At 60.4% G+C, this 26,170-nt stretch overlaps 13 protein-coding genes across 13 annotated transcripts; 6 read left to right on the top strand and 7 right to left on the bottom strand.

The window, feature by feature from the left end:
* Nucleotides 1-483: 483 nt before the first annotated feature.
* Nucleotides 484-2,810, top strand: BXZ73DRAFT_87407 (amino acid transporter; the record flags this gene model as incomplete). Its single annotated transcript, XM_048024554.1, has 10 exons — nucleotides 484-603; nucleotides 671-746; nucleotides 798-905; nucleotides 1,256-1,338; nucleotides 1,412-1,693; nucleotides 1,763-1,778; nucleotides 1,900-1,967; nucleotides 2,025-2,185; nucleotides 2,299-2,701; nucleotides 2,757-2,810. 10 exons carry the CDS (start codon nucleotides 484-486, stop codon nucleotides 2,808-2,810), a joined length of 1,371 nt encoding a protein of 456 aa, XP_047882883.1.
* Nucleotides 2,811-3,186: 376 nt separating this feature from the next.
* Nucleotides 3,187-5,377, top strand: BXZ73DRAFT_87406 (uncharacterized protein; the record flags this gene model as incomplete). The annotated part of the gene is made up of 8 exons (XM_048024553.1): nucleotides 3,187-3,244; nucleotides 3,735-3,904; nucleotides 3,928-3,979; nucleotides 4,054-4,223; nucleotides 4,356-4,388; nucleotides 4,454-4,654; nucleotides 4,714-4,828; nucleotides 4,914-5,377. 8 exons carry the CDS (start codon nucleotides 3,187-3,189, stop codon nucleotides 5,375-5,377), a joined length of 1,263 nt encoding a protein of 420 aa, XP_047882882.1.
* A 445-nt stretch (nucleotides 5,378-5,822) lies between these two features.
* Nucleotides 5,823-6,411, bottom strand: BXZ73DRAFT_97009 (uncharacterized protein; the record flags this gene model as incomplete). The annotated part of the gene is made up of 3 exons (XM_048027225.1): nucleotides 5,823-5,928; nucleotides 6,018-6,235; nucleotides 6,364-6,411. The coding sequence occupies 3 exons, from the start codon at nucleotides 6,409-6,411 to the stop codon at nucleotides 5,823-5,825; spliced, it is 372 nt and encodes a 123-aa protein (XP_047882881.1).
* Nucleotides 6,412-8,246: 1,835 nt separating this feature from the next.
* On the top strand, nucleotides 8,247-10,183 carry BXZ73DRAFT_87405 (uncharacterized protein; the record flags this gene model as incomplete). The annotated part of the gene is made up of 9 exons (XM_048024552.1): nucleotides 8,247-8,326; nucleotides 8,383-8,690; nucleotides 8,746-8,921; nucleotides 8,974-9,045; nucleotides 9,101-9,479; nucleotides 9,544-9,714; nucleotides 9,774-9,821; nucleotides 9,877-9,957; nucleotides 10,017-10,183. 9 exons carry the CDS (start codon nucleotides 8,247-8,249, stop codon nucleotides 10,181-10,183), a joined length of 1,482 nt encoding a protein of 493 aa, XP_047882880.1.
* A 2,017-nt stretch (nucleotides 10,184-12,200) lies between these two features.
* BXZ73DRAFT_40003 (uncharacterized protein) lies at nucleotides 12,201-13,530 on the bottom strand (the record flags this gene model as incomplete). Its single annotated transcript, XM_048018492.1, has 2 exons — nucleotides 12,201-13,135; nucleotides 13,188-13,530. The coding sequence occupies 2 exons, from the start codon at nucleotides 13,528-13,530 to the stop codon at nucleotides 12,201-12,203; spliced, it is 1,278 nt and encodes a 425-aa protein (XP_047882879.1).
* Nucleotides 13,531-14,377: 847 nt separating this feature from the next.
* On the bottom strand, nucleotides 14,378-15,702 carry BXZ73DRAFT_39600 (saccharopine dehydrogenase; the record flags this gene model as incomplete). The annotated part of the gene is made up of 4 exons (XM_048018411.1): nucleotides 14,378-14,575; nucleotides 14,652-14,925; nucleotides 14,983-15,459; nucleotides 15,545-15,702. The coding sequence occupies 4 exons, from the start codon at nucleotides 15,700-15,702 to the stop codon at nucleotides 14,378-14,380; spliced, it is 1,107 nt and encodes a 368-aa protein (XP_047882878.1).
* A 205-nt stretch (nucleotides 15,703-15,907) lies between these two features.
* BXZ73DRAFT_39187 (peptidase M22 glycoprotease) lies at nucleotides 15,908-17,415 on the top strand (the record flags this gene model as incomplete). The annotated part of the gene is made up of 8 exons (XM_048018328.1): nucleotides 15,908-15,950; nucleotides 16,000-16,254; nucleotides 16,306-16,407; nucleotides 16,465-16,684; nucleotides 16,741-17,006; nucleotides 17,076-17,151; nucleotides 17,224-17,322; nucleotides 17,376-17,415. 8 exons carry the CDS (start codon nucleotides 15,908-15,910, stop codon nucleotides 17,413-17,415), a joined length of 1,101 nt encoding a protein of 366 aa, XP_047882877.1.
* A 220-nt stretch (nucleotides 17,416-17,635) lies between these two features.
* On the bottom strand, nucleotides 17,636-18,786 carry BXZ73DRAFT_39739 (nucleotide-diphospho-sugar transferase; the record flags this gene model as incomplete). Its single annotated transcript, XM_048018443.1, has 4 exons — nucleotides 17,636-18,125; nucleotides 18,231-18,373; nucleotides 18,436-18,460; nucleotides 18,515-18,786. The coding sequence occupies 4 exons, from the start codon at nucleotides 18,784-18,786 to the stop codon at nucleotides 17,636-17,638; spliced, it is 930 nt and encodes a 309-aa protein (XP_047882876.1).
* Nucleotides 18,787-19,390: 604 nt separating this feature from the next.
* Nucleotides 19,391-19,597, bottom strand: BXZ73DRAFT_39375 (ribosomal protein S28e-domain-containing protein; the record flags this gene model as incomplete). The annotated part of the gene is made up of 1 exon (XM_048018361.1): nucleotides 19,391-19,597. A coding segment is annotated over one exon (207 nt), but the record flags the coding sequence as incomplete, so codon positions are not given.
* A 508-nt stretch (nucleotides 19,598-20,105) lies between these two features.
* On the bottom strand, nucleotides 20,106-21,614 carry BXZ73DRAFT_87400 (lipoic acid synthase; the record flags this gene model as incomplete). The annotated part of the gene is made up of 8 exons (XM_048024551.1): nucleotides 20,106-20,122; nucleotides 20,171-20,228; nucleotides 20,286-20,464; nucleotides 20,514-20,785; nucleotides 20,841-20,898; nucleotides 20,950-21,106; nucleotides 21,170-21,364; nucleotides 21,450-21,614. The coding sequence occupies 8 exons, from the start codon at nucleotides 21,612-21,614 to the stop codon at nucleotides 20,106-20,108; spliced, it is 1,101 nt and encodes a 366-aa protein (XP_047882874.1).
* A 257-nt stretch (nucleotides 21,615-21,871) lies between these two features.
* BXZ73DRAFT_6048 (uncharacterized protein) lies at nucleotides 21,872-22,096 on the top strand (the record flags this gene model as incomplete). The annotated part of the gene is made up of 2 exons (XM_048021711.1): nucleotides 21,872-21,959; nucleotides 22,011-22,096. Coding segments are annotated over 2 exons (174 nt in total), but the record flags the coding sequence as incomplete, so codon positions are not given.
* A 286-nt stretch (nucleotides 22,097-22,382) lies between these two features.
* BXZ73DRAFT_97002 (peroxisomal biogenesis factor) lies at nucleotides 22,383-23,392 on the bottom strand (the record flags this gene model as incomplete). Its single annotated transcript, XM_048027224.1, has 6 exons — nucleotides 22,383-22,437; nucleotides 22,491-22,702; nucleotides 22,754-22,864; nucleotides 22,931-23,073; nucleotides 23,129-23,249; nucleotides 23,306-23,392. 6 exons carry the CDS (start codon nucleotides 23,390-23,392, stop codon nucleotides 22,383-22,385), a joined length of 729 nt encoding a protein of 242 aa, XP_047882872.1.
* Nucleotides 23,393-23,873: 481 nt separating this feature from the next.
* Nucleotides 23,874-26,082, top strand: BXZ73DRAFT_87398 (fumarate hydratase; the record flags this gene model as incomplete). The annotated part of the gene is made up of 12 exons (XM_048024550.1): nucleotides 23,874-23,952; nucleotides 24,096-24,201; nucleotides 24,260-24,416; nucleotides 24,477-24,563; nucleotides 24,621-24,724; nucleotides 24,779-24,920; nucleotides 24,974-25,105; nucleotides 25,158-25,247; nucleotides 25,302-25,580; nucleotides 25,648-25,711; nucleotides 25,765-25,887; nucleotides 25,943-26,082. The coding sequence occupies 12 exons, from the start codon at nucleotides 23,874-23,876 to the stop codon at nucleotides 26,080-26,082; spliced, it is 1,503 nt and encodes a 500-aa protein (XP_047882871.1).
* Between the last annotated feature and the right edge of the window lie 88 nt (nucleotides 26,083-26,170).

The following is a 26,170-nucleotide window of genomic DNA, read 5'->3' as shown; positions in this document are numbered from 1 at the left end:
ATAAATAGCGTGGTGCAGCCTCGCCTGGCCAAGTGCGCACTGCCAGCTGCCGCGTTCTCACTGGCCGGGCGGAGGAGCAGCTCGAACGGCGGACAGTCCTGGGAGCGCGCTGCCCCCGCGCGGGCGTCTCTGCGCTAGCGCTCACCTAGCGTGCTTTGCGTCAGTCAAGCACTCTGCACGGTGCGTGACCGTCGGCTGCAGCGTGCCCACTGGCCGCCCGATGCTATTCACTAACCCGCGCCAGTCCGCGCAGATGACCCGGTCACGAAGGCAGAAATCCGAATTCCCCTCCGCGCCACATCTGGCAGCGAACTCTCACCCGCACACCCTCGTTCCCCTCCTGGCGACCCGTCTGCCCGCGCATCCGCTCCGCCATCCGCCGCTCCGTCATGCGAGCGATAAGATAGGCTGCTCGCCGCCATAAAATAGCCCTCCTTCACGCCTCGCCCCGCCTGCCGCCCACCCTGGTCTTCCTCGAACACCATGACGACATCCTCGAGCAAGAACCGGTTTCAAGACCTTTCGTCCGAAGGCCGAGTGGAGAACGACGTCTTCGAAGACGATCCAGACCACGAGATCCGGTACAAGACGCTCAGCTGGCAAGTACGTCACCCCACCGCCCTCCCTCTTACTCGCTTGCGAATGCGGTCTGATCCACTCTGGAACCCAGCTCGTCAGTGCCCTGATGATAGCGGAGATTGTCAGCAACGGGATGCTCACTCTCCCAAATGCCATGGCCGCCGTCGGTGCGCCTCTGTCCAAACGCCCGCCACCGGCACACATTGAACTCTCTCCAGGCATCGTGCCATCTCTCGTCCTGACCATCTTCCTTGGGGTCTTCGCCCTCCATACGGCGAAACTCCTCATAGATTTTAAGCTCAATCACCCCGAAGTACACAACATGGGTGGGCACTTCTTCTTTCTGATCATCATCCGGCGTCGAATTCTTGGCCGTGGTCAGAAGACTTAAAGCTTGAGCTACGCAAACGCCGCCGCAGTGATCGCGCTCGCGTTCGCCCATCACGACTGCCATGCAGCGCGGTCCTTTGGCGCGTGCCGACCTCATTCGGGCTGAGCTTACCGCGCATTGCACTACACCCAACGCCCCACTGCCAGTGTATCTACTCGCGATTTTCGGGTTTTAGGCGGACCAGGTGTTACGACTCGTTATGTCGGACTTGTGCTTTCCCGACACTGGTTCCCATCCGCAGGTCGCTGCAACCCTTGTATGAGAATAACCATTGTCATCCTCTAGGTGATGCGGGTATGATTATTTTCGGCCCCCTCGGTCGTGAAGTTCTTTCGGCTGGGACGATTATTTTCGCTATATTCGGAACGGTGACATCTTCTCCTCCGCCTGCGCCCGACACACACGCTCATTCCGAATTCCCCTCGGGACTCGTCTCCACAGGGCTCCGAGCTGCTCTCAGGACAGCAGGCGCTCTCGACCCTGTCCAACAACGGACTTTGTGCGACGGTGCTCCTCGCCATCTTCGCGATCGCCACCTTCGTGCTGTCGCTCCCTCGCACGCTTGGACGGTTGTCCTGGCTAGGCCTCTTTAGTGCGCTCCTCATCGCAATATGCGGCTTGCTAGCCATGGTCGGCGCTGGCGCAAATCCCGTCCGCGATCGCGTCATCGTCGCCTCGGTCCCAACGAACTTCTACCAAGCCTTTTTGGCGATAACCGGTCCAGTACGTCGGAGGGCGCTTCTGAAGTACCATAAGTCGCCAGGCTGATGCACAGGTTTGCCACCGTTGCAGGTGTTCGCGTATGCAGGTATGGAATGTTAGCTCCTTGCCGGTGTCTCAGCACATAATCGACTCGGATCTGCCGCAGGCCATTTCATGTGAGGCCGAATGGCGCAAATGATGCGACGTTTGGCAAGGCACTGATTCAGGGGGAACCGGGGATGACAGGTTCTTCATCCTTATTTCAGAAATGCGTAGACCTCAGGATGCCATGAAAGTATGTTTGTCCTCGCTTTCTTGGTTCCTGAAATTTACGGCATGCATCACTTTCCAGGCCGCTTGGCTGCTTCAAGGATTTGCTACGACCTTCTATGCGGTTTTCAGTGTGGTTGTCTACGTCTACATCGGAAACGGCGTTTTGTCACCCGCGCTCTTCTCCCTCCCACCCGTCTGGTCCAAGTTAACCTTCGGGATCGGCCTGGTCAACTTTCTCATGTGCGTCTCGCCGCCCTTCTCGGGCCCTCGTTGTCCCGTTCACTCAACGCCTTCTCCATTCATTCCTACTTCCCGTCGACCCCCGTCTCCGATCGCTCCCGGCCCCCCGACAGCGCCGGCGCACTTTACTCGCACACCGCCGCCAAACTCGTCTTCGTGCGCTTTTTCCGGCACTCGAGGCACATCTACACCCACACCGCCCTAGGCTGGACCGTCTGGACCGCGCTCTGCTTTGCCGCCACCGCCGCCGCGTTCGTTCTCGCCAGCGCGGTCCCCATCTTCTCCTACCTGACCGGCATCACCGCCTCACTCTTCGCCGCCTGGTACACGTATGGCCTCGCCGGCTTCTTCTGGCTCCACGACACGTACCATCAGGCCGAGCCGCAATACACGGGCGGGGTCGGGGGGTCGGGGATAGCGGCGCTGAGGAAGCGGCCTGTCGGTACGGTCTCGGCGGTCTCGACGGTGCTGGCAGGGGCGTTCATCTGTGTCGCGGGAACGTACGTTTCGGTCAAGGTGCGCTTTACAAATGGTTTGGTCGCCTTTTCTGCTATCTTATATTGGACTGTAGCTGATTGTTCAGGCCTACGAGGAGGGCATAGTCGGTAAGCCATTCACGTGCTGACTCTTCTTGAGTTTTAGAGAGTTGGGCGAGAAGGAACTATGAATGCGCATCCTATTCCGTTGTACTCCCTAAATAGACAGTAGCACAGCTGCGTTTCGTTGAATCATCGAAGCCGTGTTGCTATCTGCTCTGGCTGGCTAAGTCATTCAGCCATGCACGCGAGGTGACGGAGCAGTGAGACCGGGTCGCGCGACCAAACATTCCAGCAGAACTCGTCACACGACCTGGCCCACCGGGCCAGCACACGACCTTGCTCCCGTCATGCTCCCGTCTTGTGCTCGTCCCCCAGTGCCCCTCACGTCCTCGGACGAACGTGCTCGACGCGCGCCGGTGACGTCCGCAGGCTGACTTGCGTCTGATATGCAAGTGATGCAAGATGACCCCCGCGCGCCATCTGCCGCGATGCGTCCTCCAGGCATGCATCAGTACAGTCTGTAGGCCAGCCAGGTCTTCTCACCGCCTCAGCCTACGGATCTCGCGACCCCCTGCTGATATTTTCATCGCCCGCACCCGCCCTGTCGCGCTCCAGCCAAGCCTCTATTCAAGCTTCAAAAGCTGAGCTCACGGTCGAACCAGGCGTAGGCGCGCGGCCGCTGCTCTGCACGGGCCTTCCCCGGCCGCTGACTGCAGCGCATCCCGCAAGCCACACGCAATCCGACCCACACCTTCCGAGCCTAGTACGACACATCGGGCCCTCGCCGGTGTGCCTCCTCGCGTTTGGCGTCGTCCTCGCAGCCTCCACTCAAGCCCAAGGCCCATCTCACCCCTTCACACCCTTGCGGCCCTTCCTCACTCTGCTTGCACCTTTTCTTGCAATCTATTCGGACTTCTCTACGCTGCTGTCGGAATCGCTATCGGACCACACCCTCCTGGATCACGTTGACCTTGTACAACCACTGTACTTCTATCACCCACATACCCCAGACCCCAATGACCGCCGCGAACCCACCCCAACTTACGCCATCCCGATACCCAAGCGACCGCGGAGGACATGGTGGCAGACGCTGCACGGAACCGTCTTCCTCCTCGTCTTCTTCGCCGGCTGCATCATGATCAACGCCGCGCAGATCGTCCTCCTCTTCCCGCTCAAGCTCGTCCCGCTCCGCGGGCGCGCAAGCTCTACTACGAGGGCATCCGGTACACCAAGGGCGCGTTCGGTGCCCTGCTCGGTGCGTGTCCCTGTCCATCAGCGAGGGTGGTGGCGGGAAACGGCTCATGCGGTATGTGGATGGTGGGGGAACAGTGCTTGCGAGCCAGTGGTTCGGGCCAACCAAGCTCATAATCTCGTTCGAGACGGAAGGCCAGGGCAAGTTCACGCGGGAGGAGATTGAGAGGCTGGTGGTGCGGGACAGCGGCGGACGGGTCATCGCGCTGGACTTGCCGCGGAAGACGGTCGTGATTGGGAACCACCAGGTGCGCACGCCCCACGACTGACTACCGGACACTTTGGCTCACCTTCTGCGCGCAGGTATACACCGATGGTGGTATGCATGGACGCTCACGTACTTCATGGGCACCCACCGGGACGTGTTCATCGTCCTCAAGAACAGTCTGAAGTGGATGCCGATCCTAGGTTGGGTGAGTCTCCGCCTTTTTGTACCCCGCGTTCCCCACACGCGACCAACCCACGCCGCTCTCTGCAGGGCATGCAATTCTTCAATTTCATCTTCCTCGCGCGCTCTTGGGCCTCGGACCGCCTCCAGCTCGCGGCGAGCCTCTCATGGCTCGCGCGCCGCGCAGAGGAGGAGGACTCCCCGCTCACCTTCATCCTCTACCCCGAGGGCACGCTCGTGAGCAAGGACACGCGGCCCATCAGCAAGAAGTACGCGGACAAGCTCGGCATCGTGCGTGCTTCCTCCCTCCCTCCCGGCCCCCGTCCCTAACACGCCTCTCCTGCCCGCAGCCCGACATGACGAACATGCTCCTCCCGCGGTCTACCGGCCTGCACTACTCCCTGCGCGCGCTCGCCCCGCGCATCCCCAGCCTGCAGCTTCTCGACATCACCATGGCCTACCCAGGCGAGTCTCGCCCGCCGCCGCCCTCCTTCGTCCGCGCGGACTGACCGCCTCTCTCTCCCTCCCTTCCTCCTTCTCCCATCCGCAGGCGTGCCCCACCTCGGCTACGGCCAGTCCTACTACACCCTCCGCTCCATCTTCTGCGACCGCACCCCGCCGCCTGCGGTGCACATGCACCTCCGCAAGTTCGACATCGCCCGCGGCGACGTCCCCATCGGCGCCGTCTCCGTCTCCGCCCCGGCCGCGTCCTCGTCCTCGTCCGCGCACGCGCACACGAACGCGCCCGAGGTCGAGCTCCCCGAAGGCGAGCGCGACGCGTTCGAGCTCTGGCTCCGCGCGCTCTGGCGCGAGAAGGACAAGCAGATGGACCGCTACCTCGAGAGCGGCTTCCTGAGCGACGCCGCCGCGACCGTCGCGGCGGAGGGTGGCCCGTGCGCGACGGCCGTGGTGCTCCCCGTGCGCTTGCGGCGCGCGTACGAGGTCCTCGACGCGTTCTGCTTCTTCGTGCCCGCGCTCGTCAGCTGGGCGTGGGCTAAGGTCGCCGTGCGCTGACCGGCGACCTTTGCTCGTGCGGGGTGCGGGGGCACTGTGCGGGGATCCGACAGTGGTGCACGATTTGGGCTGCGCTGAGGGTTGACCTGTACATCACACCGGATTTTGGATTGGGCGAGCGAATGCAGACTTTAGGTGTTGTTGTTTTCCTATTGTGTATTGCGACGTCAGGCACGAGGCCGCGCGTCGTCGCCGGGAAATTACACAGATGGGCAGATGGATCTAGTGTACTGCGTGATAGAGAGTGGGGAGTGCGCGCGTGACGCGTGGCGGGTCTACGACGGGGTCCGGGCCCGTACTCCGCGTGCGTGCCGGACGGCCACCTCGGCATGGGACGCGTATGCTCGAGGCGGGAGAAGGCCCGGCATAAAGCAGCGGAGACATCGATGATACGGGAACGGGCCTAACGGCGTACCCGGTGGGGCGGAGTGGGAGAGGAGAGGGCTCAGGACGAGACGCCAGCCGAGCTACGCTTCTCCTGGACCTTGGCGATGATGAAACTGGAGGTGTCGAGGAAGCGGCCGACGCAGTTGTGGAGGCAGTCGCGCTCCCTGGTCGAGAAGCCAGAAGAAATCGAAGAGACGCATCTGCATTCAGACGCCGCGCGCAAACCGCACGACGAAGGTGGGACGGCGATTACGGTTTTGGGGCGGAAGGGGCGAGGAACCGCGTGGCCGCGGCCAGGAAGTGAATGGGAGAAGGGGCGAAGGAGGAAAAGAGGGTTGAGATCGCACGGATTGCGGGGCGCGGAGGGAGGAAGACAACGTACTTGTCCCAGCACATGTTGGTAAGGCTGTGGATATTTTCCTGCACCCGCTGTTGCGCCTGCTCGGCCTCGAGGAAGGTCTGAAGCTCCTTCTGAAAGCCGTGCCGGAAAACAATTGGTGACCCAGGCGGATGCAGCGGGTGTATGCACATGGGGAGAAAGACACCGAAGACGACGACGATCAACGGGGTACCACGCATACAACACTGCGCATGCGTACCTTCGTCGTTGCATCCATGTTAACGTCCGAGAGCCCAAAGTCCGACATGGTCGCTGAGTTCGGAGACGGGAGGGTGATGAAGGGAGTTGGTGGCAGGAACAAAGAACGCGTCGCTGACGTCGCGCGTCACGGCTTGTGGCTTGCGCGCCTGTCCCACGTGGCTGTCTGGTTCAATTGGGAAGTTCCTGTAGCGCCCATGGTAGAAGGAACGACGACGGGCGCCAGCGCAATGCCCGGCTCAACTCAAGCCACCAAGCTCACACGCCCCTGCGTTTGTCAAAGGCCGCGAATGGTTTCTGTTGAAGCCACTCCACGGTAAGGGCTTAGCCTACCCCGTGCTTGTCATAGCTATGGCAGTTCGACGGTCTGAAAGCGCTAGAATCACACGGATGGGAACACAGAACACTTCGTGCAGTACCTTGGACCCTGACGGCTCCTGCGCTTGTGCGCAGGGCGACTGACCTTATCAAGCCCGTGATCATATGCAGGCCAGCGCAGAAGGACACGGAACACGGCGTTCGACCACACTGGGCGAGACTCTCTGGGTGTCGGACAGTCACGTCACCGTGAAGTCTATTACGAAGCCGAGCCCTCAATATCGCGTCCGGAGTTTATTCTCGCAGCCGGAGAAGCAAAGGCGACGCCGCAGGCTGCGGGTTGGTACTGAGAATGGCCACATAGGGGCAGCGATGGGAATGGGCAACCCAGGGTCGATGAAGCCTCAGAAGCAACAAGTGAGACGTACGTACGGACGGACACGAGTCTGTGCCAAAGCGATCGGTCGAAAAACGGTGGTGTGCATGAGGATATCATATGCGTTGTCTGGTGATGTCCGAACGCCGTTTGGAAGAGGCTAGAGGGGTGAGAAGTGAATCCGGAATATGTTGCCGGGACACACGAGCCTCGTTGAGTGGGCGGCTGCCATTCTCGGCCGACCGCAGAGACTTCGAGAGGCGGCACGGGTGACACGATGTGTACGTACAGAACGGGGCGGGGGGCACATATCAGACGACGAGTAGAGCGAGGGAGGGCGACCGGACGGGCGCGGTGGGCGCGTGGACGATCGATATGGGAAGGAGTGGTCTGCGAGTACTTCCTTACCGACTCCCGCGACGCAGGCACGGTCGGGCGCAATAGGAAGATGAACGGGCTCTGGGTGCGGGCTGAGGAGTGGTTTGCTGTGGAGGCGGGACGTAATCGCCAGGCAGGGGGGCGCATGTCCCTCTGGACGAGAGGCTCACCGACCGGGTTTGGGCTGGGCGACAGCCTGTTCGAACGGCCGGTCTGCGCTGTGGGCCGCGCACCGTCTGCGGGGGGCGGCCCAGACGGTGCGCGGCCCAGGGCTGCCTGGATGGAGCAGACGGGAAAAAAGGCTGAGCTAAGGTGGCAGATTTGCATCCGCGAACATCGCAAGCGCGGGCGTGCGAAGATCCGGGCGCGATCCTGGACGCCAGCGGAGCGCGCGACGAATTTTGGGCCGTGGCCGGGCCGCGGGAGACGTTGGGCTCGTCCCTCGCTCAGCTGTCCGCAACTCGCTCGTCCTCTTCCTTGTCTCGCGGCCCCAGCGCCCTGCATCCCCGTGGTCTGTGCCGTGCAGCACCGTCCCCATGCGCCAGGGCTGCCGTCTCTGGTCCTAGCCTTCCCGCGACATCCTTCACCCTCTTCCCAGCCCACATCGATCGTCCACCGGCTGATGAGTATCGGAAACCAGCCGTTCGTGCCCATATTCATACACGTGAGACCCTCCCGACATTCGAGAAGCCGCCGACTGCCTACGGTCTTGATATAAGGCGCATCATCCACCGCAAGCCGTTTTGACGCCTCACTCCGAGAGGGTCAGTACCTCCCCATCGCTGCCTTGTGCACCGCTCTTCCTCCTCTTCATGGCGTCATCCAGCTCAACAGACCGTTACCCCGTTGTCCAAAACATCCAGGGATGGAACATCCACCAGGTCAACACCCCGTAGGTCACCCGCCCCTCCCCTTCCTCTTCGTCGCAAACCACCCGTCCGTCGTCAGTGCACAGTACCTCGGCCGCAAGACTCTGCCTATCAAACGCGCAGATGCCGAGCCTCTGACCCGCGAAGACCTCCAGTACGATCTCCTCTACTACATCTTCACCGACACCACCAAGGCCTTCGTCGACTACCTCGCCCCCGACCTTCCCGTCGTCAACTTCTGTGACCTGTACGTCAATGCGCTCTACAACTCGCCAAAATGTTCCAAGGTCCTCAAGGACAAGATGGTCGAGACTCCCGCGTTCGCGATCGAGTTCGCCAAGATCGCCTTGCTCACCAACGTCGGTCGTATCAACACCACCATGGCCTGTGAGTCCTTCTCCGCCACGTGCTTCCCCTCAGTGCTCAGAAATCTTGCGCGTAGTCTTCCCAGAGATGAAGACCGCCTTGCGGAGCTACCATCCTGTTCCTTCGCTTCAAAAGACAGACGGGAACCTGCAGGATGCGCCCCGCATCAAGAACTGCTTGAAAGCTTCTCTGCTTCCGTTCGAGTTCAAGACTCCGCCTCCATCGTCCCCGCTGGAAATCCTCGAGAAGCTCGTACGTTGATGCAAAGGCTTCGCCAGTGCTTATAATTGACATTGTTGTTTAGCGCGGTGGGCAACTCCCTCCGACGAGCGTTGTCAACCTCATTTTCGTTTTGTCTAGCTCTAATCATGCTATGGTGGGTATTACACGCATATAGTTGCGGGTGCTATCTGACGGTGCATTCATACCAGTCGGTTGCGTCGAAGCACTTCGACCCACCTGTAGAGTTTCTGGACCTTTTTTTGCCCATCAACCTCTCGTCAGCCTCACGCGCCCGGTGCTTCCTGTGGCTCATGTTCCACTATCTGCAAGGGCCCGAAAAGCCGAACCCATTCGATGACGAATACTCGCGGCTGAACCCTCCCAAAGTCCCACGCATGCAGAGCCTCACTCGTGAGGAGCAGGCCGGGGAGAACGTCGACCCGTCCGACGAGATCGAGTGGGGCAAGCGCATGAGCGCGCTTCGCAGCAAGTTCCTCAAGGAGCTCGTGGACGAGATGGAAATGGAGAAGAAGCGGAAGAAAAACCCACCGCTTCCTCCAATGCCCACCCAAAGTACCTCATACTCCAGTGAGTGTATATCAGGCTGCGGTCCTACAAGCTCCACAGGATCGTGCCACTGACTCATCCACAGTGCAGGAGATGGCGGCGCTCCGGCAAGCACGGGCACAGAGACACGCTGCGTCCGAAGGAGGCACAGGAAGCCGCGGTTCATCCCACTCTCACGAGACGCGCCCGCGCGGTCCGTCTGCTTTGGGCGAGATCAGCTCGTCAGATGTGATCCCTCATCTCGAAGAGTTCAGACGTCAGTTCTTCGCAGAACTTCAGTAATTTGGTGGAGTTGCTAACTCGATCTATGTCCAGCTGATCTCTCGAGGGAAGATCCTAACCAGGAGCGGGGGATGTTAGAGCGTAAGCCCTTGTGCCACGCAGTGGCTTGGCGGACGAGGACTGACTGGTTATACAGAGGCATGGCATGTAGTCAACGCTACCGACCCGCTAGAAGATTCGGATCATGAGCAAGATGAGCACGTTCGCCTTGAATACAGTATGGCATCCGTTCCCTGTCCATTCACAGTTCACTAATCGCCTCATGGTCTGTCACAGACCGCAGGATGCGTGTCCTGGCGCGTCTGCGCGGGAAGGAGCCTACCCCAGAGCCGGAGCCGCGCTTCATGCCTCCCGGTCCGCCGGGCCCTCCCGGTGGAAGCGGCGGTGCCAGCGGAGACCCCTCGTCTACAGGTCGCCTGCAGCACGTTCACACTTGGCGCTGAGGACCGCGTTGGCACAGCCTATCCTCAAGTACCTTTTAAGTATGTTCATCCTTCACCGGCACAGCGACTTGTCGCGTGATATCGATACATGCTCACACAACTGCGCAGACTCGACTTGCAGCCCGTGAATGCATCAATACCCGCCCGAAGCCCGCAAACCACCCGCCGGATATTCCACCCGTTCTGCTCCCAGTCTACCCCTCGCTGTACGCTTTCTCTCCCCGCATCCCGCTGTCCGCCGCCACACGCGGCTGTACTGTAGGTAATCTCTACGCGCACGCGCTGCGCGCGCACTGCCTTAATACTTGTATACGCCTGTTTCTGCCCCAACCGTTGTGTGCGTGTGCGTGGGTTGTCGTCGGCTGTGCGACCGAACGGTGGACACGCCCCAGGTCCCTGGACAGTTCTACGCTAATAGCCTCACCGTTTACGCACGCCACCTCCCCCCGCCCCCTCCGTACCCGAAGCTCCTATCCCGATCCTGGCCTTTCTACCCGTCGACCTCGCGCCCTGTCGTGGGCCACATTATATCAGTATATTTGGACGTCGTCACACCGCATACGTGCCGCGTGCCTCACCCACCCAACGCGCACTCGAATGTGAGACGAGGATGCAACGAGGTCCTTCAAAGTTCAAACCAGTCGCGAGACGTCTGCCCGCGTGCAACGCATGCGACGCTGCCGCCGCCCGATCGAAGCTCGAACTCGCGCCCAGTCCGCCTCGCTCGTCGCTCGTCGCGACCTCGCCGCGGGGCCGGCAAAACCATACCGGGCGTCCTCTCACAGGCTAACCCCAGCGGTTAACGCCGAACGGCGGCGGCGGCGGCGGCGACGTTCGGCCTCGGGGAGCGTCGCCAGGGGCACGCGCCCGTCGTGCGAACGACGTGGACGTTCCACGCACGCCTTCCACGCCGTGTGTGCGGACGGAAGTTCTCGACGTCGGTTCCGCTGGCCGTTGCGGGCGCGGCGAGTCGCGACGGGCGTGCGTGCGAGCCCGGACGTGTGCTGCGCGCGCGCGCGCAGCCAGTAGCTTGCCTGCGACGGTGCATGCCTGACTACTGTTGGCACTTGCACGGTCGTGTCTCCCCATGACGAGCGTCCCTAGTCTCACTTAATGCGTGGGGCTTGTGTGAAAAGGATTTCGAGAGAGAAGGGCACCGTTGCAAGCCGTCGCACCTCGCGCGGGTCGCTTGGAGTCGGTCCGCCGCTGGATGGGTTTCGTTCCATACGTTTTTGTATAGCATTCGCAATGCGCTATGTTATGTGGGTTGTGCGGGTACGGGATCGATGTGGGCACAGCCCATCCATCTCTCGGCCGTAAAAAGTGGGGGGGAAGAAGGTGGGAGGGGTGGGGTGGGGGATACGGGTAGTGTGGGTGTGGTTACAATTGGTGTGGGCATGTAAGGAGAGGAAGGGAGCGGAGGTGCAGCACGGACGAGGTGCTGGGAGACCGGCTCCAAGGGGCGGCGGGGGGATCCGCACACCGCACGCGGGTCCGCGTCGGCCGCGCCCGCACGGCGGAGGAGTAGGCTGGCCACTCTTCCGCATGATGTAGGGGCGCGGGGGTAGACGGGGACGGGTGAGGGTGTGCAAGGGGAGCGGGTGAGGCGCGGTTCGCCTGGGCGGCGCAGCCGGCCTCAGGCTCCCCGACCGCCTGTGGGTGGTAGGAGGGAGGACGTGCCAGCGGTTCGCCATCGTACAACACCTCCTAGAAAACACGTCCCGGACCGGCACGGCTGGTACGAACGAAAAGAAGAGAAGGAAAAGAAACACGAGCCAGGGATCTCTAGGAGCTAGCTGAGGTGGGGGTGGAAGATGAGGTAGCAACACAAATGAGTCTTCGGGAATAAGAATACAAGCAACGTCCGTTGGCAATCATCCACGATGCAGGGAACATTACGATCGACGGGTCATTCGTGGCAGTATATGTAGTTGAGGAAAGGAGAGAATTGTCGATGTGTCGGAGCCAGTCGTAGGGAATGCAGTTGGTGTCTTCCCGTAGTACAAGATTAGATTCTTCAGAACGCGCCAGGCAGGCCCAGCACAGGATGCTCGAACCCGCTGCGGCTGCGGCGGGGGAGTTCGGGCGGTGCGCTGTGGCGTCGGCTCTTCCGCTCCGCCTCCTCCGCCTCCGTCTCCATCGCGCTGGGCCGGGGCACGACCACCTGCGGGGGCAGCGTGCGCTTGCGGATGCGAGTGAGCATGTTGCGCGACGTCGACTGGCGCGAGGCAATGAACGCCTGGAGGTTGGACTCCGAGAGTTCGATGGGGGAGGACGATTTGCTGCGCGGGACGACCGTCGTGGTAATTTGCAACCGCGGGGCGATGGGAGAACGAGGCGAGGACGGTAGAGAGGGGATCGGAGCGGCGATCTTCATCTTGGAAGGTTCGGGCACAGTAGGAGGCAAGACCTCGCGCGGCGGGAACCGTAGACGACCAACGCCCGCGGGGAGGGCGGGGCGTGCCGCTTTGGGGCTCGGCTCGGCGGATTCGATGACAATGATGGGCGTCGAAACCGGCGTCGACTCGGGGCGCGAGGGCTTGCGGAGGAAAGACGGTAGGCGTTTGGAACCAAGCTGGCGGGCCTCGGGAGCAGGAGAAGCAGGGGCGACGTGCCCGCTCGAGCTGAGACGGGCGGTGATTTGGTCGAGGGACGGGAGCACCTTCCTTTTCGTCGAAAGCTGCGACCGGAGGGCCGGGGCGAACTTGAAGAGCTTGGAGGGCTCATCTCCGGGGAGACGGAAGTCGACCTGTTCGACCCACGGCTGGCACGAAGGCGCGGCGTGCACACCGAGCGAAATCGCCTCAAAGACGCCGAGGGGAGACTCGAGGCCGGGCGACGGCAGCGAATAGTGGAAGACCGCGGGGGATTCGGGCGGGGTGACCGGGATCAGCGTCGCAGAAGGGGACGGGGGAGCCTGGACCTTGGAAAGGAACAGCGCCCTGCGCTCGACTGGGTAACATGAGTGGGGGTGCAGCAGCGGCTTTAAGCTAGACGAGCTCACCCTGCTTGCTTCGGTGGACCTTCAAGGCGATCTCCTTGCGGAGGTCGGTTGTCGGCCTCTTGCTGCCAATGGCGGCGTTTCTCTCTCTTGAAGCCTGGAGGAGGGCCTCAAACCTCTCCCTCTCCAAACCTTTGCCCGTGACGGGCGCATCCTTGGGGCGTAGGGGCGAGAGCTGCTTGGGAGACATGCTCGCAGGGGGGGACAGCAGGGTGGGACGGAAGCTGTCGGCGTCGTCGCTGAGGAAGGAGGCCTGGGAGAAGGGGGAGAACGGCTCCGGGGCGGGCTCCTCTGGGGAAGCGAGAGAGATGGCAATCTCGGGGACGGGGGAGACGACGAGAGGCATGTTGCTGCAGATGGCGGGGGACGATAGGATGTATTGCTTGCTTGCCAAAAAAACAGAAATGTCTGGAAGGGCGACCTGCACCAGTGAACACTTGATGAAGAATGTGCACCGGAAGGCCGGGAGCAAGAAGGAGGAAAGGAAAGGAGAAGAGAGAGAGAAAGCCCGTAAGCTGGCACCACACAAACCCGAGAAGAGGAGAAAGAGGAAGGCTGAGGAGGGGGAAGAGGAAGATCAAGGCGGGCGAGAGGAGGACAAGTGGACAGGCTCGCTGTTGAAGGTAGATCTCGGGCCTGTCCCGGCTGCCCACGCCGAGGCCCCGCCCGGCCGAGTCCGGCGCGCCCTGGCGCACCGTCTGCTCCCCGTCTGATCCCAGCCGGGCCACCGCAGTCCCGCCTGGCAACCCGCCGGTCCTCGCACGCGCCCAGCCTGCCCAGGCCTCGTTCGCGCCAGCGCGCCTGGGCCATCCCCGTTGGGCCTGCGCAGGCCTGCGCTCCCAATAGAATCCCCGTGCGCGATCCTATCAGGGCTCTGTGTTTCGTGCTCTGATCCCTGCCTGATGTTTTGTTCTCACCTTGTTTTCTCCGCACGCCAGAGCCTGCACATCATCGCCCACACGAGGCACCGCGTCGTCAGGCTGCCCTGGAATCTGTCACGAACAGTTGGGCCACGCAAGCCACGGGCGCTCGCCGCTTTTTGGGTAGAGCTCGATGAGTCGATGAACGTTTGAACAGCAGAGCTCCCTCGGCTTGACGGTCACGATTTCGTCAAAATACGATTTGGCATCCCGCGTGGATTTACTCCCGGTGTCATCCGGCCCACGACTTGTTTTGTAATTGCAACGTACCCCTCACAGCCCCTCAACGGCAACGGCCTCCGAAAGCTTCGTCTTGAACAGCTTCTCCGCCTCCACCCACACTCGTGCACTCTCGCGCTGCGGCAGCTCCAGCAGCGACGGCAGCAGGTTCGTGCTGAACTGTTCTGACGCCTCGCGCGGAAGCAGCGTCGGCAGATGGTCGATGGACACCATCGCCAGCGGTGGGTTGCCCTCCCTGCCCAACCCGCCACAGTAAGTTCAATGTCCACACGCCCGCTCTCGCGCGGCGACCCAGGCTTGGAAGGACGCACCCAACTTCGACCGGCACCGTAGGCTTCGCGAAGGTCGTGTTCACAGAGTAAATGGGGATCGGGTTGTGAGGGTTCGTCGTGTCGCAACTGACGTCGACGACGACGCGCAATCGCCGCTCCTTGCCCGCCACCTTGACTTGCTCATGCGTCATGAACGGCGGGATGGGTGTCGCCAGGTAGATGCAGTTCACGAATATGTCCGCCTCAAGGATCTCGGGGAAAGGCCCGCCCTTGGCCGTCTCAGCCATGTCCCACTTCATGATGTCGTCCCTGGCCCGTGACATCAGTTTCGAGCCGTCTCAGACCGCCCGGCAATGAACGACTCACTCCTCCACGCCGACCTTACGGAACAGGTCGACCGCGCCGCGCCCACACCGACCAAGCGCGCCGATGACGATCACCTTCAGGCCCTTCGCGCTCCCACCAAGCGCCTGCCGGACGCCCTCGACCATCGCGTCTTCGTTCTCGAACGGCTCGAGCTGGCCCAGAGGCTTCCCGGCGCGCTCGGCCGCGAGCGCGAGCGCGCCCGCGGCGGAGCCCGCAAAGCCAGCGTGGTAGCCGAACGCGGCGACGCGCCGGCCCTGGTCGTCGGTGAGGAACTCGAGGTCGTAGAGCGTGCCGTGGCCCTTGTGGAAGCGCGCGAGGACCTTGGACCAGCCGCCCTGCTGCTTGTAGCAATGCGCGAACTGGATGTGCGTGTGCGGGAGCGGGTCCTCCGAGACCGGGAGCTCCTTGAGGCCAATGATAGGCACGTCCACCGGCGCGCTCGGCCAGGAATTGTGCTCAACAAGCGTACAGCCGGCGCTGTGGAGGGCGCGCACAAGGCACGGGAGATGGGATGTTGTCTCAGACCACGCGCGATGGAGAGATGGGAGGCGCAAACACTCACGCCTCGTACTCCTCGTCCTTGAAGATCCTCTGCGAGTCCCGCTCAACAGAAATCTCGAATCCGGCATCGATCAGCTTTTTGGCGGTGGTGGGGGTGATGGCCGTCCGGCGCTCGAACTCCTTCTTTTCGCAGCGCAACCAAAGACGTTGGGTAGACATGGCGGTTGGTGGATGGTGGGATCGAGTGTGCAGACGCGAGCTCGCACTTTTGCGCCTTCCTCCAGCCTCGTCCTGACTCCACCTGAGCTGCACGCACGTGAGGCGATTAGATTAGATGGGCCCGATCACCCAGATCAGGGCCACACCGCCGAACCACAGCCGCCCTTGGACTCATACGACCACGCACACAACCATCGAGACCGGCATGCCTGGGCGCGTGAAGAAACGATCCCCTCTCAAGGCACCGGGTACGCTTTCCGTCTGTCTGTGTTTCACAGGAGCTCATCGAGTCGACAGAGCGACCATACATAGCCCTCGGGCTCGAGGGCTCCGCTAATAAACTCGGTGCTGGGATCATCAAGCATTGCCCCGATAACTCCACCCATGTGCTGTCCAATGTCCGGCACACGTACATAACTCCTCCCGGAGAAGGTTTCTTGCCACGAGACACTGCCCAGCACCATCGAGAATGGGCGTTGACTGTGATCAACGACGCGCTGAAAAAGGCCCAGGTCTCAATGCACGATATTGATTGCATTTGCTTCACAAAAGGTCCGAACCCCAGCTCTGTGCGCCGTATTCCGAAGCTGATGGCATGGACAGGTCCGGGAATGGGAGCACCGCTTGTATCAGTCGCCCTCGTTGCCCGAACCCTGTCGCTGCTGTACCGCAAGCCCCTGGTCGGCGTAAACCACTGCGTAGGCCGTGCGTGATATCCGGGCATTCATCGCCCACACTTCTCACGTATGATCTCGTATCCAGACATTGAGATGGGCCGTCAGGTCACCGGTGCCCAAAACCCTGTCGTCCTCTACGTATCCGGCGGGAACACCCAGGTGATCGCCTACTCTCAGCAGTGCTATCGCATCTTCGGGGAGACCCTCGACATCGCAGTTGGCAACTGCCTCGACCGCTTCGCCCGCGTGATTAATCTCAGCAACGACCCCAGCCCCGGGCACAATATCGAACAGGAAGCGAAGAAGTGCGTGGGGCCTATTGCCCGCACTGCCCACAGTGCGAAGCTGACGCCCATCACAGAGGCAAGCGTCTCCTGCCGCTGCCATACGCCACGAAAGGCATGGATGTTAGCCTCTCGGGGATCCTCACCTCGACCGAAGCGTACACCCTAGACAAGCGCTTCCGCCCACAGGGCCCCTCGGCGGAAGACGGCGAGGATGTGATCACCCCGCAGGACCTCTGCTTCTCGCTGCAGGAGACCGTGTTTGCGATGCTCGTCGAGATCACCGAGCGCGCGATGGCGCACATCGGGAGCAAGGAGGTGCTCATGGTCGGGGGTGTCGGCTGTGCGTGTTCTCTGTTCACTCCACGACTGCACACACCCATCTGACTGGCTGCGCGGGCGTTCGTCGCAGGTAATGAGCGGCTGCAGGAGATGATGGGCGTCATGGCGCGCGAGCGCGGGGGAAACGTCTTTGCCACGGACGATCGGTGCGTCGTGCATGCATGGCATCGGACGTGTGTTCGCTTCGGTATTAACACGGCGCTGCGTCCGATCAACAGGTTCTGCATCGACAACGGGCTCATGATCGCGCAGGCTGGCCTCCTAAGCTTCCGCATGGGCTTCGAAACGCCGCTAGCAAAGAGCACTTGCACGCAAAGGTAGGGTCTTCCGAATCTACGCGAATACAGGTGGGATGACCATCGGACCGCAGATTTAGGACTGATCAGGTGCACGTCGCATGGCGAGCGTAGGTTTGATGGTGCGTATGACGCTCGCGAAGCAGTTCTTGTGTTGGTATATGATATAAGTTGTGTATCATAGAAGACGGTTTGAAACGTGGAAATTCGTCGAACGGAACGAAGACAGGCACGGGGCATCTATGGTACTAGCAATAGCGTGGAACGAGCAAATTCAGGTAGCGCAAGAACCGGACTGAAAACATCTAAAAGACACAACAGCAGCCTTCAAGCTTCAAGCACGGGCCACATACTTCTCCATCAGCGCCAGCCCCTCAGGGTCGCTCTCCGCCATGTCCCGGCACAGCCCCTCGTACACGTCCCACCACCACCCGTTCACCTCCTCGTACTCGCCCGCGCGCCCACGCGGGACGTGCCACGGCTTGTCGCTGAAGATGTAGTGCACGCACCGCACCTCGTCGTCGCTCCACACGTTCCGGTGCACGGTCCTCAGCGTCTTCAGCGCGTTGTACTTCCACGGCAGCGCCGCCCAGCGCCCGGCGTAGTGGTGCGAGAGCACGTCCTGGTCCGGGAACGCGAACGTCGGCACGAGCGGCGACGCCGCGATCAGGTGCGCGATCGCCCCGAGCGCGTCGAGCGACGGCTGGAGGACGACCGTGCCCGAGTTGAGCTGCCGGTGCGGCCGAGGCGCGTTCGGCGCGGAGGGGGACGGCGGGGCCCCGTGCGGGCCTTGCACCGCGTTGTGGGCGCAGTTTTCCGGGACCCTGATCGTTGGGAAAGAAAAAGTGTGTGTGTGAGTCGGAGGCGATGGGCGAGGAGGACGAGGACACCATGCGGCCGACGGGCGCGGACGGCTCGCGTGTGCTCACCAGTCCGTGGGGTAATGCTGGAGCTTGCGGGGGTTGCACGCGCAGACGTGGGCGGCCGCGATCCAGCCGTCCTCGAGCGGGAAGTCGAAGAGCTCGTCCATAGGCCGTCGGAGGATCATGTCCGCGTCGATGAGGACGACCCGCTGTTTGAGTGGCAGATTAATGGGGACGGACACGCTGTCGGCTCAAGGGCAGCATGACGTACTTCATACTCGACGAGCTCGAAGGCCCTGCACAGCACGAGTTAGCGGATGATATGTAAACAATCGGAGAGGACTGCGCACCTGAGCTTGGTCCAGGTGTCGCCGAACCGTACGTCAGCGGCATCGAGTGTGTGTTTGCCGTCGTCGGGGCGAAGGGTCTCGACGTCGCGGACAATAATTCCCCGGCCTTTCAGAGCGGCCCGAGCCTCGACAGATAAGCTTGGTGTGGCCATCACCACCAATGGATACCTGCAACCCGCGACAACCATGCTAGCGTGCACTGTGAGCACGCCCGGCAGGTACGAATCCGCGGTGAGAAGCGTCGCATATGCTACTGGGCGTTGGTTGTCCATGGTGGAGGAAGAATGTGAGGCAAGGAGGTTGGGCAAGCTGGCCCCGAACGCGACAGAGTGACCCGGCGACCTATATACGCTGACCGAGCATCTCCGTCACCGCTGCACGGACTGGGATGAGACCTCACAGGGCGTTATCGATGGACGCCACCGCGGGCAGTGAGTTCCTCTTACTGGGCCACACCGTGTTTCCGAGACGATTGCTGGCTCTGCGGATACAACGTCGGAGCGCCCGCACTGAGCGCTCAGACCCTAGCTCCGGCGCGAAATTTGCCTTGCGGCCCGTTGCGGGCTCTGGGATGGGCGACAAGACGACTGTCGAGCGCGCAATACCATCTCGTTGATATGTCGGCACGATCGTCGACCCTCGATGCATCCCCGGCCCCGATATCGCCTCGCTGTACGATACAGAGCCTCATGCGTAGGTATAGACATGCTCACTTTGGATGCGTAGTACAGCGTCAAGCCCACCGATCGGACATTGCAAACGGCTTGCGGCTTGGGGGAGTCTCATGCACATAATTGCATTGGCATGGTCATACACGTGCGTCATGAGGCAGAGCAAAGGAGTAATATGACAACAGAAAAGACGATGGAGCTGCGTTCACCGGAGACGGCTGATAGACGACAGGAATAAGAACGAGGCATGTGGAAAATAAGGGAAGACGCACCGAGCCTCACGCTCACTCTCCAGGAGGGCCAGGATGTCCTTCTCACGGACGGGACCCTTCACGTTACGGATGATGGTACGGGTAGGGTCGTCCATGAACTCGACACGGACTTGCGTGACACCACCGCGGGAGCCAGTGCGCCAAGGACCTGCGGTGCGAAGGTAGCGAAACGTCAGACGAGACGAAAGGTAAGGGGTGAGTCTGGGACCTTGATGACAGTAGCGAGCTTGACGGGGGTTTTTGATGAGTCCTAAGAATAGGTCACACCGCGTCCTTCAGCGACGGCAGTACCTGGAGAGCTCACCATTTTTGCAGGGGAGGAGTGCCGAGGACGACGCTGGTGGTGGGTTTTGGGTCGGTGTATTGGACTGAAAAATAAGGTTCGGACACAGAGTCGGGTGTAAGCTCCGCTCGGCGATAGCCGGTGGCTGATATAAGGGATAAGATGGGTTCGATTCGTGTCAGATATCGATCTAACTCCATATATGATAAGTTATTTACTAGGGACACAAAGTTATGCACCCTTTTCAAACGGTTTACTGCTTGAAAGTAAACCGTTTGGAATGGAGTTGGTCCGCGAGCGGAGAGCACATAACATATTACTAGGCATAAGCTAACAATACATCGATAGATGGAGTAACCTAGTGTCTAATCCGCGAGAGCACCTGTCGTCGATGTAGTCGTGGTCGAGTCAGAAGCCGAAGCGTTTGCACCGGCTCGCTTCTGGTAACCTTTGCCGCGCAGGACGTTCTCGATGAAGTATTCGCCGGCCTGCAATCAGAATTAGCGGGCCGCGCTATGACTGAGAGAAAGCACGCAGTAACGCACCTTGTAGCTACTGCGTACGAGCGGCCCACTCGCGACGTACAAGAAGCCCATGTCCTCGGCGACCTGCTTCCAGCGGTCGAATTCTGCCGGCTCCACGTACCGGTCGACCTTCATGTGGCGTTTGGTAGGCCGCATGTACTGACCAAACGTGACCACATCGACGTCCACCTTGCGTAGCTCTGCGCGACTCATCAGCGCTGGATCGATCGGGATAAAGGCTAGACTAACCCCGCAGTGCATCCATGAGGTCCTCTTCCTTCTCACCAAGCCCGAGCATGATGCTCGTCTTGGTCACGCGAGCGCCTTGCTTCTTGGCGTGTTCCAAGATTTTGAGACTCTGCCGGAACGTCGCTCGCCTGTCACGCACGAAAGGCGTGAGGGCTTCGGTTGTCTCGACATTGTGAGCGAAGACGTCCAAGCCGGACTTCGCGACAAGGGCGGCATGATCGAGATTCCCGGCGAAGTCACCGGTCAAAGCCTCGACGAGGATATGCGGCGCCCTGGGAACGACAGTCAGTAGACTTGTGAGAGCATGGACCTTCCGTCATAACGTACTTCTGCTTAATCTTCATGATCGTCTCGGCGAAATGGTGCGCACCGCTGTCTGCGAGGTCTGGTTCTGGGTCAGCATACAGAGAAGAGCAACTGTTGGAAACAACCACACCATCGCGATCTACGGTTGTGAGAACAATGTACCCCAGGCCCCATCGGCTGATGGCCTCGGCGGTATTCTCGGGTTCATGAGGGTCCAAGGGAGGCGGGTTCTTGGAGGTCTTGACCGAACAGAACCTGCAACCTCGTGTGCAGGTATCACCCATCAGCTGGGAAGCACCACTACGTGAGCACGACGACACTTTCGCTTAAAGGGGAGGAATTGCGCATACCATGATGGTCGCCGTAGCGGCTCTCCGTCCTTCCGCCTGAGAGACGCCTTCCTTCCCGCCCCAGCAGTCGCCGATGTTAGGACACCGCGCTTCTTCGCACACAGTGTGCAAGTTCAGCCCACGGAGATCCTTCTTGATGCTGGAGAAGTTCGAGCCAGTGGGAATCTTCGTCTTCAGAAACGAGGGAGCCGTGGTCTGCGGTAAGGATCATCTCCTGTGAGTTCGGAAACGCGACAGGCAGAGCGCAAGGACATGACTTGCGCTGTAGATTCCCAAGAACGACGCGCTCTGGCACCTTGTCTGCGACGAAGTCGTCGAACGAGGGACCGTCGTTTAGCGTCTGACTAAAGCTCGGCTTGGACGAGGAGGGTGTGGCCAGACACCGCACGGGTGTGCGCACAGCGCGCGCCGCACGGGTAGCAAGTTGAGGCCCGGCAAGACGCATCTCGAGAAGTCGGCGAAAGCGCCGAGGAGTCGAGTGGGAGAGAAGGAGGTGGTGGTCGTACGGCGACCGCAAGCCAGCCGTGCACAGTCCAAGGCTCGAGCTCGTGCCACAGTGACAATATTTGCCGCCACTGCCGGCCCATATAAGGCAGCGGCGCGCTCGATCGCGTCCAATCGCGTCGGTGCGGTGAGCCGTCCAGCGCCTCTTCATCTCTTCCCTTCCGCCCTTGGGCTCCGACCCGTCTCGCTCCACCCGCCATGAATGCGCTTTCGCGTCGGGAGGAGGACATGCTGATGAAAAAGACGAAGGAGACGGCTCTGAAGCTGTGTGATCCCATCGTCAAAGGTACGAAGTGCTACCTCAGTCATTATTCCAACATACAAGCTGGCTCCGCAGAATTCGCCGAATGCGCCGAGGGACGCACATTGTCAGTGGCCTGGCAATGCGGAAGCAAGTACAAGGCGGTTCAGGACTGTATGAAGCGGTAGTGAGTCTGCAGCTGCCTTCATTGCGCGGTTTGCAATTGTACCGACGTTTCGCAGCACTGGCCCTGAAGGGATGCGCCTTGTGCGCGCAGAGTATCTGCGTTTGCGGAACGAACGCGCAGTCAACGCTAATGCAGATGCAACACCGGTATGATGGCGAATGCTACTGCCAAGTCCAGTTCCTCCTCGCACTTCATTTCCCTCACACTGAGACTCCATGCGCACAAACAATGTAGTGTAATAATGGTATGATCTCTGAATATTACTAGCATTCCCCTCCTCCCTACTTCTGCAGAACGTTCCATTGCTGGCGAAGCGCCATCATTGAAGTGATGAAACTGGGTAGATTCTCAATTGTGCGGTCCCGCTTGAGCCAATGAACGCAACGTACCCGAAGATGCCCAACACGCCCTCGTTGAAGTTGACCAGACCGATGTTGGTGGCGGGGATCCAGACGTCCAGAATATCGATGATGAATTGGTACCGAAGTACATCTCGGGCGACTTGGAGGTTGTGGAGTTTGAGGTCCCTCTCCGCCTCGGCACTCTTCTCCGTCCACGACTGGCTCTGAAGCTTCTTGACCTCGTTAGACAGCCGACCGGCCTGTCGACCTCCAGTGAGAGCCATCAAGCTGCTAATTCTGACGTCACGTACCTTGAGCAACCCATGCGCGAGGCTGAACACGATCCCCGCGAACCAGAACTGCATGGCACGCTTGTTAATCTTAGCCGCAGTCGACGGCATGAAGTTGTAGAACTTGATGGCCTGGACTATGTTACGCATGCATATTCTAGCAACCATAAGGGCGTCGGGTGAAAGACGATAGCGTACCCAAGACAATTGGTCCAGAGCGAGATATCCGAAGTAGCCGATCTGGCGGCCAATGGTCGCGATACGTTCCCCAGTCTCTCCTGGCGCGTTCATGGCTCTGAGGACAGCCTGGGCATTTTCCATGAACTTGCCCACGCGTAGCACTGTACGATATGTTCGATACGCACACGCGCGGGCTGGAGATAGATCGGCACTCACACTTCCGTCCCAGAGCCAAGTGTGCCTTGAGCGCATCCCACCTCGCCGCCTGGATTTTGTAGCCACGAGAAAGAAGGAACCACGCAAAGAACCGCGCGAAGTATTGGACAGCACGGTAGAGCTACGCGACGCGACGCATGTCATAGGAGGATGGCTCATATTATGATGAGGTCATACCTTGTCTCGCCCTAAGGTCGTGCCGAGTACCTTTAGAGAGTGGGATGTGGCCGGGTGAAGGACAACCTGCGACGCAATGCTGGCCATGGCGAAGGTGGGTGTAGTGAGAAAAGCAAAGAGAGGTGAGTGAGAAAGGTGCGGTGGGCGTGCGCGGGGGCAATAGCCGAGTATAACGCCGCACTTCAAGGGGAGTCGAATCACGTGTGATACCCCACAGTTCTCCTGAAATCACAGGGGTCGCCACGCGCGGTGGCCCGGACGCAGCGGGACGCGACATTTCTCGTACGGCGCGTCGAGCGTGTATCCGTCGACGTCCTCTGCGCGCCCTTCCACCAAAGAAAGGACGGTCCGCGCGGGGAGCGCAGCGCCGGCCGAGGGTAGCGTCGAACACGGGGGAAGCCGGGCGATACATCGGGAACAGGCGGCATGGTATGCGCGCGTCGTGCTTGCCAAGGGTCGCACACCTTCCCCCACGTCCTCCACCTCCGCCTACACGTCCTCTAGAGCTCTCAGAGCACCCGCCCCCACCCCCACCCCCACCCTATCTCTACATTAATTCTTGAATAAAATGGCCGGCATTCGCCTCGCCCGCGCGATCACCCTCGTACGTGCTCCTCTGCCGCGCTGTCAAACCCTCCAAAACTCATGTGACCCGTCCGCTCCGCGCCGCCCTGCCGTTCGGCCTGGTTCTGGCCTGCAGCGCGATTTCGCTCGTGTAGGCCCGCTGCGGTCGCGCCCGTTCTCATCCACTGCGATGGCCATGGTGGGTCGCCCTCCATTTCGCGCGCAGCGCTGGAGCTCACCGCGCTGCAGGAGCAGAAGTTCCGCATCGAACGCGACACCTTTGGGGACCTCCAGGTCCCCGCGCACCGCTATTGGGGGGCGCAGACCCAGCGGTACGTCGTTTTCCCGCCTTGGCACGCTAGAGGCTAATATCCTGTCGCTCCCGAACAGTTCTCTGCAGAACTTCGACATCGGTGGGCCTTCTGAACGCCTCCCTGAGCCGCTCATCAAGGCCTTCGGTGTGCTCAAGAAGGCGGCCTCAATCGTCAATGTTGGGTATGGGATGGACCCCAAGATTGGCGAGGCGATTCAGCAGGCGGCGGATGAGGTATGTCGGACGGTCCACTCGTGTGCGTGCGCAACGTGGTGATTGAGATGACGTCGTTAGGTCATCTCCGGCAAGCTCATCGACGAGTTCCCGCTGGTGGTCTTCCAGACCGGCAGTGGAACGCAGAGCAATATGAACGTGAACGAGGTGCGTGCTCGTGCGTACAAGCCGATACTCAGGCCCCTCACAATCTGATGTGCGTAGGTCATCTCGAACCGTGCTATTGAGATCCTCGGCGGCGAGCGTGGCTCGAAGAAGCCCGTCCACCCCAACGATCATGTCAACATGAGCCAGAGCTCTAACGATACGTAGGTCACAACCTTGGTATAAGCTGAGAATCATACACCCTGACACGGTTTTAGCTTCCCCACGGCCATGCACGTCGCCGCGGTCACTGAGATTCACCGTTCCCTCATTCCTGCCCTCACCGAGCTCCGTGACGCTCTTGACGAGAAGGCTAAAGCCTTTGAGCACATCATCAAGATTGGCCGCACGCACTTGCAGGTGCGACTACCGGACAATGTCGGACTGACACGAGGCTGATCCTTTGTCCACAGGATGCGACACCCCTCACCCTCGGCCAGGAGTTCAGTGGCTACGTGCAGCAGCTGACGAATGGCATTGACCGCGTGAAGGCCACTCTTCCCCGCTTGAGCATGCTTGCTCAGGGTGGTACCGCCGTGGGGACCGTGAGTGTCGCAGCTACCATATTCAGCGACATGTGTCTTACCAGTAAAATAGGGTCTAAACACTAAGAAGGGCTTCGACGTCAAGGTTGCGGACGAGATATCCAAGCTCACCAACATCGAGTTCAAGACTGCCCCCAATAAGGCAAGTTTCTCATTGAAGCGTTCAGTAGAGATCGTATCTGACGGGTGTGTTAAGTTTGAAGCTCTTGCTGCCCACGATGCCCTTGTGGAAGCGCACGGCGCACTGAACACTGTCGCGGTCTCTCTCATGAAGATTGCGAACGATATCCGCTACTTGGGTTCTGGTCCTCGTTGTGGTCTTGGCGAGCTGCAGCTGCCGGAGAACGAGCCCGGTAGCAGCATCATGCCGGGCAAGGTCAACCCCACCCAGTGTGAGGCCATGACTATGGTTGCCGCGCAGGTCATTGGTAACCAAACCGTTGTGAGCGTTGCGGGCTCGAACGGTCAGTTCGAGGTACGTGATATAATGATGCCCTAATGCGGAATGTGGTTTGTGCTCACGCACTGGCCTCCTCGCGTAGCTGAATGTCTTCAAGCCTGTAATCATCAAGAACGTCCTCCAGAGCATCCGCTTGCTCGCTGACGGTGCGTACATAGTGTGTGAAAACTCGTGTTAGCTACTGACATTTGTTCGACAGCGTCGCGTTCGTTCACCAAGAACTGCGTTGTTGGTATCCAGGCTAACGAGAAGCGCATCAACACTCTTCTGCACGAATCTCTTATGCTGGCCACTATTTTGAATAGCCACCTCGGCTATGACAGTTAGTGTCGACTTTTGTGTTGTGTCTTGAGGCTGTGACTCACAATGCGTTACAGACGTCGCCAAGTGCGCGAAGAAGGCGCACAAGGAGGGCACGACGTTGAAGGAGGCGACGGTCGCGCTGGGCTTCCTGACGCCAGAGGAGTTTGACGAGAAGGTCCGGCCGGAGCTGATGTTGTACCCGGATGAGGCGTGAGGACGGTTGGATGTGGCCATACGTATGTCATGTTAGGTGATAATGCATATGATGTGACGACGAGAGCCCGGCACCATCGGCAAATAGT

This window comes from Epithele typhae (genome assembly GCF_022376455.1).
Source record: "Epithele typhae strain CBS 203.58 chromosome Unknown BXZ73scaffold_3, whole genome shotgun sequence".
In the NCBI taxonomy this organism is placed as follows: Eukaryota; Fungi; Basidiomycota; class Agaricomycetes; order Polyporales; family Epitheliaceae; genus Epithele; species Epithele typhae.
Note: the sequence above shows the minus strand (reverse complement) of the source record. Positions and strands in the feature narration are given on the sequence as shown.